This window comes from Neovison vison, chromosome 3 (assembly GCF_020171115.1).
Source record: "Neovison vison isolate M4711 chromosome 3, ASM_NN_V1, whole genome shotgun sequence".
NCBI classification, from domain to species: Eukaryota; Metazoa; Chordata; class Mammalia; order Carnivora; family Mustelidae; genus Neogale; species Neogale vison.
The window spans coordinates 43,205,366-43,226,014 of record NC_058093.1 but is presented as its reverse complement, the minus strand read 5'-3'; the positions used below and the strand labels follow the sequence as shown (position 1 = coordinate 43,226,014).

Below are 20,649 nucleotides of genomic sequence, written 5' to 3'. Positions count from 1 at the left end.
ATATAGAAATACAATTGAGTTTTGTACCTGATTCTGTACCCTTCAATTTTGCTGAACTCATTTATTAGCTATAATAATTCACTGTGGATTCTGGCAGACTTCTGATATACAGATCATGTCATCTGCCAAGAGACATAGTTTAACTTCTGATTTGGATAATTTTCGTTTCTTTTTCTAGCCTAATTCCTTCGCTTGAACCTCCAGTACAATGTTGAACAGATGTGATGACAGCAGACATCCTTGCTTTGTTCCTGATCTTAGAGGGAGAGCCTTTGGTATGTTACCATTCAGCAGGTGTTAGCTGTGGGCTTTTCTAAGATGCAGGCTGAGTATCCTTTTATTCCCAGTTTGCTGAGTGTTTGTATCATGAAAGGGTGCTGAATTTTGTTAGATTTATTTTCTGCATTTCCTGAGATGTTTGTGTACTTTGTGTCCTTTATTCTATTAATGTAGTATTTTATATGGACTGATTTTTGGGTGTTGAACCAACCTTGCATTTATGGGGACAATGACATTTGATCATAGTGTATAATCCTCTTGTACTGGGGCAAGACAAACAGATGTACTCTGTGGATGGCAGCACCTGCTGGGTTGGCATCCTGGATATGTCAGGCCAGACAACTGTCTGGTAAACAAAGAGGAGAGACACCTGCATCTCAAGAAATGAGGAATGAAGTCCAGGGACATAGGCTGAGATAGGGAGTGGACTTCAGGAAGGGCTGTGAACCTTTGTCTATGCTGCCTGGCGTGAACCAGGGCTTCTCAAATTCTAATAAGCATAAGAATCACATAGAAGGTTAAAGCATATTGCTGGGCCCCGCACTAGAAATGCCAACCAGGTAGATGTGGGGTAGGGCCAAAAACATATACCTCTAGGTGATGCTGATGCTGTAGGAAAACCACTTAACAAGTATAAAGGGAAATAAACAAAACCACATCATCCACATCAGTAGACCCTTGCCAGTGCCTGAGTTGGCACAGACCACTTGTCTGCCTCTCTCACTGTTAGCCTGCAGGACCTAGGTACTCAGCTGATTTTGTCTTCCAGATAAAAAGGAGCCCAGGACGGGTGCCTGAATGGCTCAGTCAGTTGACAGTCCGGATCCTGATTTTGGCTCAGGTCATGATCTCAGGGTCCTCAGATTGAGCATCATGTTGGGGTTCATGCTCAGTGAGGCATCCGCTTGAAATCTCCCTCTTACCCTCTCCATCTGCCTGCCCCCCCCAATAAATAAATCTTAAAAAAAAAAAAAAAAGAACCCAGGAAACTTCATAAATATTGTTTCAACATCAAATCTACATGATCAAGTGGGTGGAAATAATGGGTAGTTTCCTATTAAAAAAGAGAACATACCCTGTTTTTTGTTTTAAATAAAAAATCTCAGAAAATGCTGGTCATGGAACCCAAATTAGAAATCTTCTAGCCTGCCTGTGCATTTCATCATGCAGATAATGAATGTGATTGTAAGGCTTTCTGGAAATGAAAGCTGAATGTTTTCAACACACAATGCTGTGTCAGGGTCATGGACAGAGGGAGCCTCAGGCAGAAGGATGTAGTTACATGAAATGTCGGGACTCAATCCACACATCTGTGGTGGTTGATCCGGATACTTAAAGCTTTCAAGATTAGCACCAACTGCAGAAAATGAAGACTTTAGAATCATGACTGAATGACTTAAAAGATCAGGTTTGCCCCATGAATGCAAACGGAAATGAATGATGCTTTATCATACTTCAGTACCTATGAGCGAGGCCACTGGATTTCACGAGTGTAGAGATATGGTGGCTATGTGATCTTATATATTATCACTTTACACTGGTAATATATATACACAGACACCATGCTAATGAGAGTGTGAGCTGGGGCCTTGGGGAGGAGAGGAAAGGGACACTGCATCTCTAAATGCCACAGGATTTAGCCACATGGATTTAGCTACTGGATTTAGCCACAAGAGGCTGAGTGGCCAAGGACAGGAGTAGTAGAAGGACCAAGAGTAGGTTCCAGGGGTCTGATCCTGAATTCACGTGATCCAGTCCACAGTCCTGTGTGGGATCCCAGAGAAACGACACAAGGACCTTAGGTCCTCACTCCTCTTGCTTGGAAAATGGGGATCACCCTGTGTCACAGGACAGCTCCATGCTAAGGAAAAGCTCACAGCACCGAGCAGAAAGTTCCCCAGAAAAGAGATAGTTTTTGGTGCATAGGACTCAAAACAACACTGGAAGAAAAGACACTTTGGAAAATGTTCTACCATCGTAGGAATAAAAACAGAGGCAGCTGTTGTAGAAAGAATTCATGGGCCCATTGTTTGGAATGTCTTCCATGATAGGTACTTCAAGCCCCAAAAGGTTAATCTTAGCGTGATGTTCCCTTATATACACTCACAACGAGCCAGAGGCCCAGGCATGCCCAGGACCCCCAGAGGCTGCCAGCACTGGCCACTGGCTTGCATTTACATCTACCGGTGGCAATAAAAATTCTTAGAAATAAAAAAAACTCCTTAATTGTCTCCATCGCTCCATTTCAGAGAGTAAACGAGAGGGATTTTCAACTCAAGACAGCTCCCCGGTAGCCACACTGGCTCCCAGGACACATTCAGTCTCCTGCAGGATCAAACAAACCCTGGGGTTTGCGGGCAGCAGGCGGCCACAATACACCAGAGCACTACATTGTCCGTCTGGTTCAAAGGCAAATGGAAGGTACAGTTCTCTTGTAAAAAGCAGATCCCATTTTACTGAACCGTAAGGAGAGAATCTTCTTAAATCCGCTTTCTTACAATTGGAGCGAGTCTGTTAACGAGCGCTTAATCGGAGACCACTACAGCTGAGCATAAATTCCCACCAAGCTCCCTGACTGCGGTTTACCAGATGAACCACCGAATCTGTTGTCGACTGTAATCTACCGGCATTATTTCTGAGCCAGTGTTAATGTACTTCTCATTTGTACATTTTTCTAATTGGCTTCATATTTATAGTGGACTATTTCTGATCTGGGAAGAGCCCCGGTAAACCAAGCATATTTCACCATGTACTGGGGAGGACCAGCCAGTCATGGGGGGGCGCTCAGTGAGTTATGGTTCCTGCAGTCTGGTTCCAAGCCAGCCTGCGAGGAGACGTTGCTGAAATATCTGAAGTAGAATCTGAGGTCCCCAAGCAGCTGTTGGGTCTGCAGGGCCACAGCCGTGTAAACTTTATCGTCAGTAAACGTCAGTCCTGCACGCAGACGGCGTGCCTGTAAGCCCACAGCTCTGCCTCTGTCCCCATGCGCTCGGGAGCCGGTCCCTGCCTGGACGGGGAGGGTGGCCGCTGGGCTGGCTAGGGCCGGAGCACGCCCGCTGACAGGCACACCACGATGACAGAAATTCACTCTGAGTTGCAATTAGTGGCACTGTCATTTTCGGGGGCTCCTGCCAATTAATTAAGCCTGTCAAACAGAAAAACCACAGCGCTCACATGATAATTTATATTGGAAGAGACCAGCGGCTTCCTCCACACACAGGATTCTCCCTCAGAGCGCTGAAATAAACGACAGAAAATAAATAAAATAAAACAACAATAAAGCGTGTGTGTGTGCGTGCGCATGTGTATGTGTATGTGTGTGTGTGTGTGTGGGGTTGCTCTGCATGGGGAAGAAGAAAGTTAAGCTGTCCTTGTTGTAATTGTTAACTCTGATCGCCAGAGTAGGAGACAGGCTGATTAAAACTCCAAGCGAGCCCCCAGCTCCTGAACCCTCTGCGTCCGTCCGGGATGATAGAATCAGAGGAGTTTATTCATACCATTAAGCCCCAGAGAACTTAATTGAAAGAAGAGCACAGCCCGGACCTTGACAAGCGGGAGGTCACAGTAATTGCTGCCGGACATATTTAACATTAAGATAATCAGGCCATTAATTACCCTTTGGATCATTAAATCAGCCAGTTGCAAAATGAAATTTCTGCCTCTATTACTCACTTGAGAGACCACAGGGGTGGCCTTTAATTTATCAGTGAGCTTGAGATACAAAGGCTGGGGCTGGGGGAGGGCAGGCGGGGAGGGGGCTGCGCGGTGGCGGTGGCGGCGGGGGCAGGGCATCAATCCGCCATGCTTGGTGATCGTGGCAAATTAACTAGGTAAGATAACCTCCGCTTCCAAAGGCAGAAGCTGGGGGTATGTAAATAGATGAGGGCAGACAGGGAGATCAGAGTCTGCACACCACTTAGCAGGATAATAAAGGAAATCATCCTTGATTATCAGTGCTAATTTGGACACTGCCGGTAGCTTGTTATGCGTGTTCTGAGTAGCATTTAATTAATTCAATTGCTTGTTAATGAGGGAAGTGACATGTGGGGAGCAGATGCCACCCAACTGCAGATGGGTTCTGGTCATCAGTGCAAAGTCCTTCCCCATCCCCCCCACCCCCGATTCCTCCCCCTGCCCATTTTTTTTTTTTTTTAAAGAAAGAAAATAGGAAAAGGTGTCAAGCATAGAGGAACACTCAAAAGAGACAAAACACTGACCTCAGCGGGCCAAGAACTGTTGAAAAATAATAAGATGAGATAATCCTGGGGCTGTGTGGGTACTCATGTTCCCTGAGGCCACATTTGGAACAGTGCATCTTTATGCCAGAAATTTGAGCCCGAGATTACTATATTGTGATCTTATGATCAAACCTAACGAGACAAAGACGTGGCCAAGTGGTACTGCTTTTAATATCTCAGAGTTAACGGTAGGGATCCAATTATTTTCAGTTTGGATACATTTCCCCTTTATCAATATCTCCATGTGCATAAATAAGATGAAAGTGGCGATCCCAAATCAAAAAGGACCGGAACTCGTGTCACTGGGCAGACTTGCTCCATCTGGAAGTGAGCGGCCAGTCTCTCCCACGCAGATTTCTGACGTCCGGCCCCAAATCTTCCTCCCGAAGGTGGCATCTTTTTATAGGTTAAAGACAAGAGGGGAGTTTGGATGTGCAGGTGACAATGACAGAAAGAAAAAGAACGCTCAAAGAGGCAGAAGAGTGTATCCTAAATCAGCAACTCGGCTCCCTTCCAAGTGGGATCAGAAGGAAGGGGGATTTCGGTGGGGTTTAGGGCTCCTCCCAAGGGCTCTTTGACAGAATGGAAAACACACATCCAGGTTCCTTTGATTTCTGAGACCAAATCAGCTGGCTCCCAGACCACTGTGTAAATAGGCTACCTGCCCTGAAACGCCAGCCGCGAGGGATCCCTGCAGACCCTTATGGACCCGATGCCTATACACGGAGACCTAAAGGTGGGAGAGGGGAAGACGAAGTAGGTGGCTGAGTATGGTCTGGCTTCTGCCAAGAGAAACACGGACCAGAGGGCTCCGCTCGGTCCTGGAAGGAAATTAGGGTCACCACAGGCAATCCTAAAAGATTCCGAAGTGAAACAGCGACAGGACTGGAGAACAATGCATCACAGTGACATAGAGAGTAGCCCTCCAAACACCCCCACGGGGCCGAGAAGGGAAAGAGGTCTGAGGTTTGCCCAGACGACTTCATGGTGTGCTGCAAATGCGCAGCCCCGATTTCATGCACGAACAAGCGAGCAACCCCCGGCCCTGAGGCAGCAGGAGCACCTGGCATGTGGGTTCCACGCGGCCCCATTCCGTGTCTCCCCATCCGCTCGCTCATTTGTTCATTCGCTCAAGAAACATGCTCTTCACAGTTTGGCTGTCGCTGCCTCTGAGTGCACTACTCCTTGATGTGAAAGGGGCCACAGCGAGCTCCGGGACTTGGCCCGACGGTTCCACGTGTCCTAATGTGGGAGCCAGGGCCCTGCCTGGTTGCTCCAGGCCCCACGTCTAAGTGCACACAACACATTGCACGGAGTGACCCGCACACTCGCGTGCTACGTGTCATGAAGCCCCTGCACACTCATGTGCTATGTATCATGAAGCTCTTGGCCCCCCCACCCCTCACACACAGCCCACTGCCCCTGCGTTAGCCCCTAGAACCTAGCAAATCCCGTCCGCTGTCACCACGGCTCTCCTGCTTCAGCATCCCCATTTAAAATCAATATTTTAAGTGTGTGCTTAAATGGCATCAATAGCAATTAGAGAGGGGGATTCTGATTCCACCCCAGCTGTAGTTAACTGTTGTACCATCGATATCCTCTACCGGGCTCCTTTCTCTGAATTAAACCTCCATCACTGACGGGGGATGAAGGGCATCCTCTCCCCTCCTGCGACAATAAATTTAATATCGAATGCACTGGAAAAAAATGGCAGTTGTTGCAGAATCCATCCAAAAAGATTTTTTTTCTTCCTGGGAGTAATTAAAAGATGCTTTTCTTGACTAATGATTCCCGGTTTAGGAATGGGAAGTCAATACTGCTTCACTGCCGTCAGCTTCGATTGATCACGACGCTGCTCAAGTTTGAACGGCAGTTCTCAGGGCAGCTGAGAATCACTGGAACCAATTATGAGCCGTCCGAAGCTGCCCTAATCAGGGGTGCAGGGACAACAAGCAGAAGGCCAGCCAGCTGGTCAAAGGCGCCTGTTTTCCTAACTCACCCGCGGGCCTGGGTGACACCAATGAGAGGTGGTTTCAGGGGACTGGATGTTTCTTTGGAGGAAGATTGCTGTGTTGAACCTCTCCATGGTCATGTGTGTGTGTTTGGGGGAGGAACGGCACATTTCTAATTATATTCCACTGTCAGAATGAATCTCCTGCACAAGATGGAATGGACCGAGCTTCTTAGGAAAACAGCTGGGCCCTTTTCCAAAGAATTAGCCTGGATATATTGCACTTGGCCCTTCTTTGGATAGAAATAAAAATTTATTAAAATATTTCTTTTTAGTATTACCTTAGGGCCACATTAAAAGACCCCTCCAGCTGTTTGTACTAACAATCCTAGTCTCTGCAGAGAGACCAGAGGGAGTGGTTGGGAGGGGGGGCGTCTGTCCCTGTCTCAGAGAGGCAGGATCCAGGCTGCCTGTCCATTCTCACGTTGCAGACTGAATTCCACATGGAAATTCTAGCCCAAACTTTGGAGTTCTTCATTTCTGTTCGAGGAGACTGCATGAGGTAGTGAAGATGGTGGGTGTCTGAATTATTGCTGTGCTATTATGCTGAGTTGTTTCTTTATATTTTTGACAGAGCATTTATGGCCTTCATAGGATCCACCAGGACCATAGCCTTCCAATGGGCCTCCCTGCATCATCTTATCCCTTCCAGCAATGCCGCTGGCTGCCTCTAGTCCTCTTGGGAACAGGTGGATCACACGTGAACACACAAACCCCAGAGTCACTGTTATAATACACCCCTGGCTCAAAGGCTCAGCCAGGCCTTTCCTCTCTTTTGGCCTTACCAGCCCCTACCCCTCCTCATTTACCTGAAGATCCCACCCCATGGCTGGTGACTGCCCAGTTTCTACACTCTCCTGTGGGCCGGACTTGGCCTGGCCACGTCCACTCCTGCACACCACACTACCCAGGCCTAGACATCACCCCACATTTTCAAGTCCAGCTCAGACATTGTTTGGCCAGTGACACCTCCCCGGAGCACAGTGGTTGTAAGAACTTCCCATGAGTGAATCCTCTAGAGTCCCGGCACCCTCAGCTGTGGCCCTGAGAACATTCATCAACATTCATCAGTCACCATGGGCAATAATCACCACATATCACTTCTTTTCTATGAGAAAGTGCTCAGTGACTATTTGCTGAATATTAATTTAAAAACGAAACTGCCAGACAGAATAACTAAAGGCACAAGGAAATATTCAGTTCTCAAAGAGGTTCATGTTCTTTGGAACTGCCGTGTAACCCAGCATCACTGTCACCACAGACTTTGCGGGGGGTGGTGGTGGGGTGGGGTGGGGGAGCACTTCCACTTGGGACAGCCCCTTAGGACAGCGAATGGGACCAATGGAGAGCTGGGACTTCGCTGTGATCACCCCATTTGTGGGAAAGGAAGCCCCTGATAATGATGGAGAGAAGAGAAGTCATGCACTCAAGAGCTCAGATCAAATACACAGGTTAGAGGAGTCAAGTGCCTGCATGTGCAAAACCCTCACTTAGGAATGAAGATGAGATTCTTATAAAATATTTACCAGTTAAAAATATCAACCCCTGTCTTGGTTGCCTAAACACTCTAAATGGTGGCTAATTATGACAGATGGAAAAACCAACTTTTGCCCAATTCTGGAAACTAAAAATAATAATATGCTTCTTTTACACATAAAACAGGAAGATGCAGGAGTAATTGTTTTTCCTAACAATTTCAAAGTTCTCTGCACTCCTACATGAAACTTGATCCAATTTCTAATCTTATTTCATTGTTAGGCCTACATGTCCTCCGAGGAAACTACATCTATGAAAAAAAAGATATTAATGCACAAATTCGTCTTTTAAGAATGCTCCTCACTGATGGTTAATTCCTACGTTCTTGATCAAGATCACGAGTTTAAAGAAGCCTATCGTTCCTTCAGTTTGCAGGAAAGCTGCCTACATGGGTACTGCGTGGTCGAGCTCGCCCAGAAAATGGAGGCGATGCCAGGCTGGCTCTGGGCGCTCCTGCTCCCCTCGCCCCTGCCCCACAGGACACTGTACGAGAAGAATAGGTTCCTAACACACCAACTTCATTCTCTAAAGTGAACCGAAGGTGGCACCACAAATTCATTTTTCAGCATTCATGAAAAAAAATCCACCGACTCCTCGCACAGGATCATGGCTTAGTAGACGAAACCGACTTCTTAGGCATCACGTGGGGCCCGAATGCAGATGGCTGTGTGGACTCTCATGCTGTCTCATCACCAGCAAAACAAGCCAGAGGAATTTAAAAAGTGCTAATGACCTTCTCTCCCTTCACCTCTTCACACACACACACACACACACACACACACACACACAGGAGAAGTAAAAGCGTAAAGTGAGTACTGCCCCCCCCCCACCAAGAAAGTGGGGGATGTGACCATGAGCGCCTCCTCCTGGGGGCAGCTGCAGGGACCCGATGGCCCACTCTGCCTCTGTGAAGCAGGCTTTCTTGGAAGACATGCCATTTTATCACCTCTTAGGTACATTAAATATGTATGTGTACTCAAAAACGGTTTATAATAGCTGTAAATGAAAAATGAGAAAATAAATGGGCTCAAAATAAATGCGTTTTTTACACTGGGTAACAATTAACGTTAATGAGGAGTCACCATACGTTACGCCATACTTGGCTGATTAACTGTGTTGGAAATATATTTTAGAAAATAAAATATATTGTGTTACTGTAAACTGGCTTGCTATGGGTCTGTGGGGGTGGGAAGGGAAACCAACTGAGGAGATGCTTATCAAAGACAGAAGAATCACAAAATTAAAGAATCAAAAATTCATAATTAGTGTTCACAGCACAGCTTACTCCTATTAGAAATGTATTAATTAAAGTGATATATTCATAAGGTTGGAAGCTTAATATATTTCTAAGAGGGGGAGAGGAATCCCCAAGGTCTAAAAACAAACATAAAAAATTAAGGAGTCTGAATTATCCATGCCTGCTGAAAACCAATTTTAAAAACAGATGTTTCCGTGGCCCGGCCCCTCCGCATTCCTACAGGTCGCCAGGGTGGCTGTGGGGGGCTGTCATGAAGGTCACTTCCCGAGGCTGAACTGCCGGCAGAAGGACCCAGAGCCACACAGCTGCCCACGTCCCTACCTTGTGGAGTCCAGTGAAGGCTTCGTCCGCCCCTGGCTGCTCTCTTCCCAGACGCTGTTGGCCAGCTCATTCCCAATGGATGACATCACCTTAATAAGCTCGATGGGCCAGTCGTCGAGGTCCAGAGACCGGACTCGAGAAAGGTGGGTGCCCAAGTTCCGGTGGATCCCTGAGCACTCGATGCACATGAGGGCTCCCAAGTTCAAACTGGCCCAGTTCGGATCTGTGGGAAGAGGACCGTCAGACCATCATTACTCATTCCAACTGCCCTCAGCATCTCAGGAACAAAAAGGCCTGTTACCGGACTTCACATCCGGTGTGAAGGGATGTTCACATCCCTCCCTAGAATCATGGAGCCCATGCCAGTCCTCCATGCTGATTCAGGCATTTTGAAAGGTTTGACATGTTGGGGATACCTTTAAAAAAACCTGGCTTCAGCCAAAGTGTAGGATTTCCCACATGACGAACAGGTGCAGGCACTGGGTTGGACACAGAGATGTACATTTTAACACCTCAGAGCAACCCCCTCGAGAGTACCAATGCACATGGGAAAGAACTGTATGTGACCTGGCATCCACGGGGGACAGCTGCTCACAGAGGGAGAGTGAGGGAATGCTCAAGAGGACTTCCAAAGCTACACTGTCCTTCGTAACCAGCCATTCCTGCAACTCTAGGCACATCAGAGTTTTCATTAGTCATATGATGGACATGTTTGCAACTTTCAAAGACAAAGGCAGGCATGCTACCATGAAGACATGGTTTTCAGTGATTCTTCCAAGGGCAACCATTGGAAGAATCTATCATGGCTGGCAAGATGGCGGGCAGGGTCCACTGGTTAGGTCATGACCCAGCTGGATCAACCCTAACCTGCAGAATGAATGGTGATGCTTTAGGCTGTGATAACACACCAACAAGAACAAATGAGTTTAGAGAACACCACTGGATCCCTTGAGATGGATCATTCCCTGTGTGAAAGTGGCTGGCAGCTCTGAAGATGTTGGACTCAAGCCCAAGGTTGGCTTTGTGCTAGAATCTGCAGCTGATTTGTGAAGACAGGGCTCACCAGGACAGTCAATGGCTTGAACTACCAACAGATCCAAGGAAGGCTTAAATTATCCAGGGACAATCAAGATTTACTCCAGGTACACCTGAGTCAACAAAAAACCAGGAACGGCCTTGTGCTACTTCATCAGAAATCAGCCAGCCATTTCCTTCATATCTAATACAAACTCTGGGAGGTGGGGATGGATACCATGGGGGGATACAGGAGAAGAGAGGTCTGTGCCTTAGAGATGTTCTGGCTGGGAGAAGGAGACATATGTCCCAAATAATAATAATAAAATAAACGGAATAAGGAAATGCAGACTAGCTGAAGAGTAGAGTTGGAAGAATAAATGCACAGGCGGCATGGAAGGAAGAGGTTGACCGTAGCAGGTGCCGGAGGGTAGGCTACACGGTAGAGGGCTGGCCTGGGCCCTGTAGGGTGGTGAGAGAAGAGGATGGGGTGGTGAACAGTTTGCGGAACACCCCCGCTGTGCCCCTTCATAGCCCAACTCCTGCACTGGCCACCTCTGAGTCTGCACCTCTCAATCCCAGTCTGGCCCCCGACCCCCAACTTCCCCTTGGAGCTGGGCAGCCAATGTCATCAGGGTGAGCAAGATCAGGACGGTGTTCAGCCATCATTTTACTTGACCTCTGGAAACTTCTTATAACACTGCCTTTAGATGGCTTTTTGGTCAATGCCATCTCTGGATTTTTCTAGCACCTGTCTGGCTCCCCAACTTGATTTCCTTCCCAATTCTTCCTCCTGAACCTGTCCCTTATTTCAGGGGGCTCTGCAGGCTCATCTCTTGATTCTACATGCTCTTCCAAGCAAACTCTACCTAACCTGTGGATCCCAGTATGATCCAACTGCTAACAACTATCCACAGACACCGCCCACCTCAGGAATGAACATGGATATGCTTCTCTCTCGAATAGAACCTGTAATGCTCACCACACATTTGCACTTGGAAATAACATGCAAGTACCTCCCCGTCGACATTTTGCCCTTGAACATTGTCTCCTCCAAGGGACAGCTCCATCCCAGCCAATGGCACAGATTCATCCAGTTATTCAAGCTGGAATTCTGGGAATCGAGCCTGATCCTTCCATCACCCCCTAGCCTATCACCAAGTCCTTCAGTCTTCATGTTCATCTCCTCCTGTCTCCACCGCTCCTGCCCTGGTGCATGCCACCATCACCACCAGGACGCAGTGGCCTCCCATCTGGGGTCTCGCCTTCCAATGCCCCACAGGCTGTGTTCTACATGTTGGCCTGTGGCCTCCTTGGTGCATCTGACCATATCTGGCCCCTTCTCAACTGGCCTTCTGGCCTTTGGATCCGACCCACAATCCTGACCAGCAGGATCAGAAGTGAGCCTGTCTTTGTGTGTGTGTCTCTCAGGAGCCCTTCAGTTCCCTGATACCCACATACTGCGCCCCTCTGCGTGGCCACCATCTCTTCCTGCTGGCCTCAGCACACAGCTCGCTTCCTCATGGGAGCCTTCCAGCTGCTCCTGGGAGACCTTCACACACATGTGCCTCATGTTGCAAAACCCACCCTGCATTGGGCAGAGCTGGGGGCACCAAACTCTTCGCGTTCATGACTCCGCAGAGCCCGCCTCAGGGAGCCAGTTTCAGGCAAAGGAAGGAATGGCCCAACTAGAGCAAAGGCCCCCTCCCCAGGGCTGGTGGAGGTGGGGCCCACGCACTAGGATGCCACGAGGCCCAAGTGCCCACCACCACCCATCATGGTGCACAGTGGGTGAAAGCTCTACATGCTGTCCCCGCTGCCCCCGTGCCACTCACTTGGACTGTGGAAAGATCCCCTCAGTAGGTGCCAAGCTCCACCGACCTCCGCAACCATTCTGAGTTACCCCATGGGCATAGGATCCCAATGACCCCAACGCCTGGTTTGGAACTCCATATAGTGCTGCCTTAGCCCCTCCCCCTCCAAGCTTCTGAGACCAGCCTGGTGCAGCATCCCCTGGAGGAGGATGGCACATGCAGGACACATTTCAAAGACTGCATGCAGATCTCCATGGAAATCAGAAATACCGAGAGTGGTTGGGGGGAGCTGGGGTGGGGAGGTGAAGCGTTGCTGTGACCTTCCAGCATCTCAGGAAGACCAGTGGCTACAGGGACATGTCCACTGGGGCCGCAGGGGGTGGGAGGGGATAGCTTCACCTCTGCTCCAATAGGTGAGAAGGTATTGACAGCTGTCAGCATCCCCACATTGCCAAGGACACTGCTGAGTCACACACCTCACTCCCACCAGGATGCCTTGGGGTGCTGCAGCCTGGGCTGCCAACATCAGGCCTACAGGCGAGTCCAGCATGGCCTTAAAGCCCTGGATTATCTCCAGTGTCTCAGGGCAGTGACCCCACCAGCCTGCCCACCTGCCCCTTGAAGCGTCTTCTGTGCTGTAGGCCTCGCTTAGGAAACGAGGCTAATGATGCTCATTCCCCGTGGGGCCTGTCCTGAGGGTTAAGTGGAGGGCTTCGATTCCATGGGGCAGACCAACAGGGAAAAGACAGGAAAAACATACCAGGTGTCGGGGAAGTGTGTGTTATGAGAAAACCTGGCTAGGGAAAGAGTGAGATGGACCCACGTGTGTCATTTCAACCCAGTGATGGATGGAGAAGACTTCTCTGAGGGAACATGTGGGCAAAGCCCCAAGGATGTCTTTACAGACATAACTGCATAATTTGTTTGTAATTTAAAAATATATAGTTATATAATTTGCAGTTTCTTTTTATGCCTATTGGAAAAAGCAAGCAACAGAAGTGAGAGGCTGATGTGCTCCCACTACGGGTTTTGCTGAGACGTCTAGAGACTGGGGAAGGGAGAGAGGAGTAGAGTCCCCTCCAGTGTGCAGGTCCAGGGTCCATAAAGATACAGAAGACAGGATCCCAGACGTCCAGTGGGACACCAGCAAAGCTGCTCCCAACATCACTACAACATGGTGGGAGGAGTTCACGCCCCTAATTTCTATCCAGGGCAGCGGGGACCAGCCAGGAGAGAGGGATCAGCTCTGCCCAGGAAGAGAAGGAGGGCATCACGGATGAGGGGTCTTGGAGTGGTGGAAAGGCTGCATCGCCTCTACGGGTCTGTCCATGCAGGTCAGGCCTACTGGCAACCACCATGCCAGGGCTCCAAGCTCTTGGGTTCTCAAGGGCTCTGGAGGATGGACTTTGCCGAACATGTTCCTGGTGGAGAGTTGGCAGCAGGTGCCCTGAATGAAGACTCCCACCGTCTGATCGGTCTGGGCCATGTTCCTTATCTTTATGGTAGGACTTCCCAGAAGCACGGATGGCTGAAGGCTGCAGCTCCTCGAGGGACAGCTGCTATCGTTCTCCAAACTCACTGCAGCACTGCCTCCCTCCACCGATGGACCCCCTGAACTAAGGAAGCTCACAGCCTGGTCTGGGGCTTATCAGGTGTAGACAGGCAGCTGCCGGCAGTTTAGCACATTCTCAGGAAGAACAATGGGTGGGTAGCGGGGGGTCCAAGAGCTCCCAATCCCACATGTCATGGAAATGGTCAAGCCCTACTCCCCTCAGCCCCAAGAGAACACAACTGAACTGGGAGGGGGGTGTTCACAAGCCAGTGGAATCATCCAGAGAGGCGTCTGTGGCACCTGGAGCCCAGGGTTCCTCCCACATGATCCCCAGACACAGGACCACGAAGCAAAGGGCCCTGCTCTCAGGTGGACAGAAAGCCAAGGGGGGGCCACACCTTCAAGTCCCCCTCAAGCCTCTCTAAAGATCCATTTAAAATGATAACAGTAATGGGCTCATTTAAAGGCAGGTGTCAAGTACAAAGGACAAGGAAAGAAAATCTTTGGAACTACGACCCACTTCGATCACAGTCAACTTATTTTTTATCTGTGCATATTTACGTGAAAAAAATGCACAAGTCTCTCTCTTGCTTCTGTTCATCGAACAATCTACCTATGCACTTTCTATGAAAAATAACTCTTGGGGTTGGAACGCTTCCTTTATCGGCTAATTCCCTAATGGCTGGAGCTGGAGCCAACCGCCGCCTCTGTCCCCAGCAATGCTATGGAGGACAGGAGTGTCTTTTGTTCTACTAGCATGCTGCCCATCATGGCCGATAGAGCAGCCACTCTCCCCTAACTTGATCCTCTCTCCACAGAGACCACCAAGCTATCTGGGACTCCAAAAAGTCATTTTCTTATTCCCAATGTCTCTTTTCTCAAAAAACCAAACCAAACCAAAACCAGAAAACAAATAAAAAGAGAAAGACCTTTAATCAGAAAGAAGGACCAAACACTGGACCCAGTTCCCAGGACCTGCAGGCAGAGGGAAGGACACAGTTTCCTGTGTTTTGGCTTTAGCAGCAAAGCAGGGAAGCCTCGATCCCAATGGAACCCAAGGAAGCATCCCGCACGTTTGTGGCCTGGCAGGCCCACCCCCTCCTGCCAGAACCCTCTAGAAGCATGAGGGATGACCTCCTAGCTGTGATGCTGGGGGCTGCAGAAGTGTCCTGTGCCCTCCCTGGGAAGATGCAGGCAGGACCAGGTCCCTGGGTGAAATCGGGCTCTCCAGGGCTCTGCAGAAAGCAGCAACCTCTTCTTGACCCCGTTTCTTCTTCAACACCCAGAAACCAGAGCCTCTCCTTACATTTAATGTTTGACCATTTCATGTTTGACCAATGTAAATGACCTTACATTTAAAGTTTGACACACTGACAAATGTGTGTGTGTACTTGCACACACCGAAATACAGGCTACTCAGCATCCAATTTCCCAAGACACAGGTGCCCATTCTACAACAATTAGACGACCCACATCACCATACCCTACCACTTCCAGAAAGAGGTGGGGTCCACGTTCTGGAGTGCAACCTTACAGATCTTTTCTACCTAAATTCCTGAAATGATTCACTAGGGTCTCCTTGACTTACTGCCCAAGTTCTTTGTTGTTTCCAATGCATTATAAAGTTTCTCCATCTCAATTAATATGTATTTTTTTTTACATAACGTTATTAATTTTTACCATCACTTTTTAAGGTTGCACATGTTACTGCACTGAGCAGACGCCACCATGAATGGTTCTTCAAGTCTCCCACATTGGGGGTGCTCTGGTTCTTTACTCTGCCAACAGCGCAGTGATGGACACCCGTGAAGCGACATTTCTACGCCCTTTTACGCATTTGCATGGGCTTGGTCTCCAGAGGACACTGCTGGAGTGCAGGGCATCCACCTGCCTGAGGCTTGTTAGGTACATTGCCAAAGTACTCAGGGAGGTTTTACAGGTCATCAACAGTGTGGGTGGGGCCCTTACCAGCACTTTCTCCAAAACTGGGTATCTTGATTTAAAAACAAAAAGCCTTTGCTAAAGTGTCCCCTTCTGGTGTCCTTGATCTCTGTCCCCCCATCTTATTCTCTGAAAAAATACAGCAGGGAGGCAAGGAGCTCCGCTTACTCTTTCTGTGGCACAGGATATAGAACTCGATACTTAACTCCCCCCTCAGACTCCCGTCTCCTCCCCTGTAACTGGTGCTGACCGCAGCACCAACATTCACAGTCTTAAGAACAGAAAGAGCGCAATGGCAGGTTTGGCACAGGCCTGAAGGAGACAAAGTGTTTAAGGAATGGGAGCTCGTGATCTCTTTTTTCTCTGGACTTGTCACCTTTGGACAAGGATGGCTCCTTTCATCCCTGCATATCTGCTTAGGAGCCTCCCTTCCCCACTGCTCCACGCCCCCGACCCCACACCTCAGCACTCGAGCAACCCACCTGCTCCCAGAAGGGACTCTTGACCTCCAGTGTGGCTCATACCACGAAGCCTGTGAGCCACGGAATCGTCCCTAAGGGACTCTGACTGTATGGTGGAAACAGTTGTAGGTGCTTCTCCTAATGGAGGCTCTAACAGCTTTAAAAATTCTTACTTTAACAACTTTGTGATTAAAAACACACTTAATAAGTACTCTCTTATAACTTCTTTCACAATACATTTTAAAAGTAAATTTCATTTTTTTTTAAAAGATTTTATTTATTCATTTGACAGAGAGAAATCACAAGTAGGCAGAGAGGCAGGCAGAGAGAGAGAGAGGGAAGCAGGCTCCCCGCTGAGCAGAGAGCCCGACGCGGGACTCGATCCCAGGACCCCGAGACCACGACCCGAGCCAAAGGCAGCGGCCCAACCCACCGAGCCACCCAGGGGCCCTTTAAACAAAAGAAGATACTTTAGAGAAGTTTGTCAAGACACCTGAAGAAGAGACACATTCTCTCCCCTGGGGACCACAGACATGGGCCTGGTGACCCTTCCTGTTCCTGCCCTGCAGCACAGTGGCTTCTCAGAGGGGTTCCCCACTTCCCTTTCACCTAACAACCTGAGTTAGTGCCTACCTCCTCCTGTTTACGTGACCATCCCCGAGAGCGGCCTCCTCCTTCCTTTACTGCTCTGTTCCAATCTATAGGAGATGGGACGGCCAGGCCAATCTCCCTGAGCACAGCTCAGAATTCATCTCACTCCTGCTCTGAAACTCAAAGGAGTTCCCAGTGTTTACAGATGAAGATAAAGGCTCTAATGTTCTCCACTTAGCACCTACACCTCCCCCGACTCCAGCATCCTCACCTTCCCCCACTCCACTGTCTTCACCTCCCCACCACTTAGCACCTACACCTCCCCCCACTCCAGCATCCTCACCTCCCTGCCACTTAGCAACCTCACCTCCCCCAACTTAACATCCTCACCTCTAACCTACTTAGCATCCTCACCTCCCGTACTCCAGCATCTTCATCTCCCCCCACCTTGGCATCATCACCTCCAACCCACTTAGCATCCTCACCCTCCACCCACTCCATTATCCTCACCTTCCTTGGCTCCAGCCAGCCCCTAACCTGAGCAGCAGGTGCATGTCCTACTGCTTCCCTGATACCATGACCCCTCCAGCCACCTGTTCGGATCCCATGAGTTTCCAATGCCCCTCGAAACACTAACTTCTGCAGAAAGTCTGCCTGAGTTGCTGTGTTCCCTGTAACAGCCCTTCTCCATGGTGGCAGGTTCTGTGGTCTCTGGGTCCTGCCTCGCCCACTGGGCTTGGGCTCCAGGATGGCCAGGACCACATTACATGCCTCTGATTCCCAGGTGACACTGAGCCTGGGGCCAGTGACTTTCACCTGGTCTCAACTGGATCTCCCTCTTGTCAAAACCTTGTATTCTGTGCTGGACAGCAGGAAGCACAAAGTGAAACTGGGTCACTCCAAGGCACGAAGCAATCAAAATGAAGTCTATCAGTTTAATCAGAGGCTTTAGTGTACAATAACTTTCACATTAAAAAAAATAAACACCTTTGATGCCAAAATCCAGAATATATGATTTTGAAATTAAAAAAAAACTGACCCCAGAAATCTCTGGGCAGGAATTAACAATTGTGCTGCATTTTTATGAAAAAGCAAACAAGCATATGATCACTAATGGAGCAAAAGGTTAATTTCTGGATATGGCACTGAATCTGGGCACACAGCCGAACCCCTGGCTGGCCTGACCACTGCTCATCAGGAAGCCTGAGTCAGAAGGCAAACCTAGGCTTGAGTGCAGGGTACTGTGTTCAAATAAAATCCAAACATGAATATTTCAGTTCTTTAAAAGTCATCACGTCACGTCATGAACCTTATGTGCCAAAGGACTGACATGGGTCCACTGTGCCCTGGGTGTCACCAGACTGCCCCACCTCCTGTGTGCCTTTGCCTTCCCCCGCCCAGACTTACTCTGGGTCTCGCAGTCCACGCAGTGGGAGTTCCCGCGGATGTTTCGTATAGACTGCAAGGCCATGGCTTCACTCTGGCTCGTCAGTCGGGACTGGGCATAGAGGGAAAAAAGGCAAGAGGTGAGAAGCCTGGGGGACACTGGCACAGCCCCTGGCAACATCGGGGCAAAGCCAAACTGTGTGTCAGCAGATTTAGGATGAGGACGATCTGAAGCAGCCGCTCCTCTTCTTAGGTCTTTGGGGAAAAGCATGACCGCCAGAGAAAGCTGTGTGCCCTGCGTTAAGACCTGTCAGGGGAGGGGACTCTGCTAGGAACGAGGACAGAGGTAAGTTCTGGATCATTCGTGAGTGAACACAGACCAACTGCCACCTGGGGGATGGAAGTGGTTAGCATGCCCTGTCGGGTCGGCTTGCTCTGAAGATGGAAGAAGGGGAAAGAATCTGCTTATGAGCCATGGGTCAGGGCTTAATCAGCACCATGAGACACATCTCATGATTCCTCAGCAGGAAACCACGTCCATACCACACTTCATGCCTTAGAGATGCACTTTTCACATTAACAGTATCTCAGTTGCTCTAGCAACAAAGTCACTAAGGAGGGTGGAGGGCAAGGAGGGGCACTGGTTCTTAAACTGATACTTAGCCCTCTTCTCTCTACAAGTTAAAGAAATACCCAAGGGAGAAAGAACAACTTAAGAATTTACAAGCGTTGATGTGATCATCCATGCTTCATTTTAGCAACATTATGATATCTATTCTTCTAACCTGTTTTCAAAAGCACACCTGTATGCATACATGTACTTTAAAAAAAAGGCCAGCCTGTATTGCTTTGGAACCTATGCTTTAGCCTAAAGACATGGGGTCACTTCTCAATACCACCCTGCATTCTCCCATGTCATCATTTTGAGTGGCTGGATCTCACGCCACTTATAAGAATTTCTTTCTGAAGTTTTCTTTGGTGGACATTTAGGTGGTTTCCAATTTTTCTCCACTGTAAATAGTGCTGTAAAGAACTCATTGCTAAAATTTTGCCTACATTCGTTATTACTTACTGATGGCAAAGTTTTGGAAGCAGAGGTGCTAGGTACAAGGGTATGTACTATTTTTAAGCTAACTTTATTATTATTATTTTTAAAGTAAACCCATGCCCAACATGGGGCTTGAACTCATGACCCCAAGGTCAAAAGCTGCAGGTTCTACTAACTGAGCCAGCCGGGCACCCCAGGACAGGTACTGTTTCTAAAGGCTAACAATGCATATATTTAATAATGGTTAAACATAACAAGTATCAAAGAATACTTAAAATAAGCTGGATTTTTATATCAGAATTCACAAATTGAATCATCACATGTCAAACTGTTTGATGTGGAACAACCGACTGCTTACTAACATAAATTATAATTTATTTGTATCTATTATCTAATCAGTATAACTGCATTATTAAGATTTTTTTCCCATTTGGCTGGATACCCCAGTAATCCAAAGTGTACTTAACAACTTATGTTGGCTTCTGGAGTATGTGCACACAAAGGGATGTGTCTGTCTGTCTGTCTGCCTGTTTGACTTCTACAGCATATGTATGCCCATGCCTACATTATCCACAAGCAGCCAAAATTCCTTAGACTTCATACTCATTTGAGTCTGTATTTTCCCTGCAGCTTTTCCTTGGATGGGACTTCCATGCTGTAGACTTTGACACCTACTCAGCAAACACCCAGGGGAACAGGTATGAGTCTGTCTTCCCTGGTGCTCATGAGTCCTCCAAGGAAGAGCGCTGGTAGAGTGAAAGGGAACAGCATTGTAGGCAGGGGTTTGTGTCATGCCCAGAGTGATGCTGTCTGTTCTCCCAAAGAGCTGGGAAGAGTCCGGCAAGGGCGTGACATGGAAATAGGAGACAGGAGATGTATCTTCCTGAATCTGGAGGGTGTGGCATGGATTCAAGTCTGATGTAAAATACCAAAATACCATGATCGTGTCTAAGGTTTGGAGGATGTGTTTGTCTGTTCGACCACATGCTCTCCCCACTCCTGTTCTGAAACTAGAGTCCCATGTTTTGTGTGGATATGTGTCGTCAATCCCCGTCCATGAGGAGATCCCGAAACTTCCTTGCATTTGCTTCAGAAGCCCCATCTGTGAATGTGAGTCAGTAAAGCCAAGGTTCTCGGAGAGGAAAGGCAGTGATCCTCCCCACCCTGGTATAAAACATCTTTAAAGAAAAGAAGCAAAT

The 20,649-nt window shown here is 48.5% G+C and overlaps 1 protein-coding gene across 6 annotated transcripts in view; it reads right to left on the bottom strand.

Annotated features, from left to right (window-relative positions):
* The window catches only part of AGAP1 (ArfGAP with GTPase domain, ankyrin repeat and PH domain 1), a 515,463-nt gene that overhangs the window by 56,929 nt on the left and 437,885 nt on the right, over nucleotides 1–20,649 (bottom strand). For all 6 annotated transcript variants that reach the window (XM_044241902.1, XM_044241903.1, XM_044241904.1 and 3 more), the window contains 2 exons: nucleotides 18,424–18,514; nucleotides 9,644–9,866 (listed from right to left, as the gene is read on the bottom strand). In XM_044241902.1, coding sequence (XP_044097837.1) covers nucleotides 9,644–9,866; nucleotides 18,424–18,514 — 314 coding nt within the window. The remainder of the gene's footprint in view (nucleotides 1–9,643; nucleotides 9,867–18,423; nucleotides 18,515–20,649) is intronic.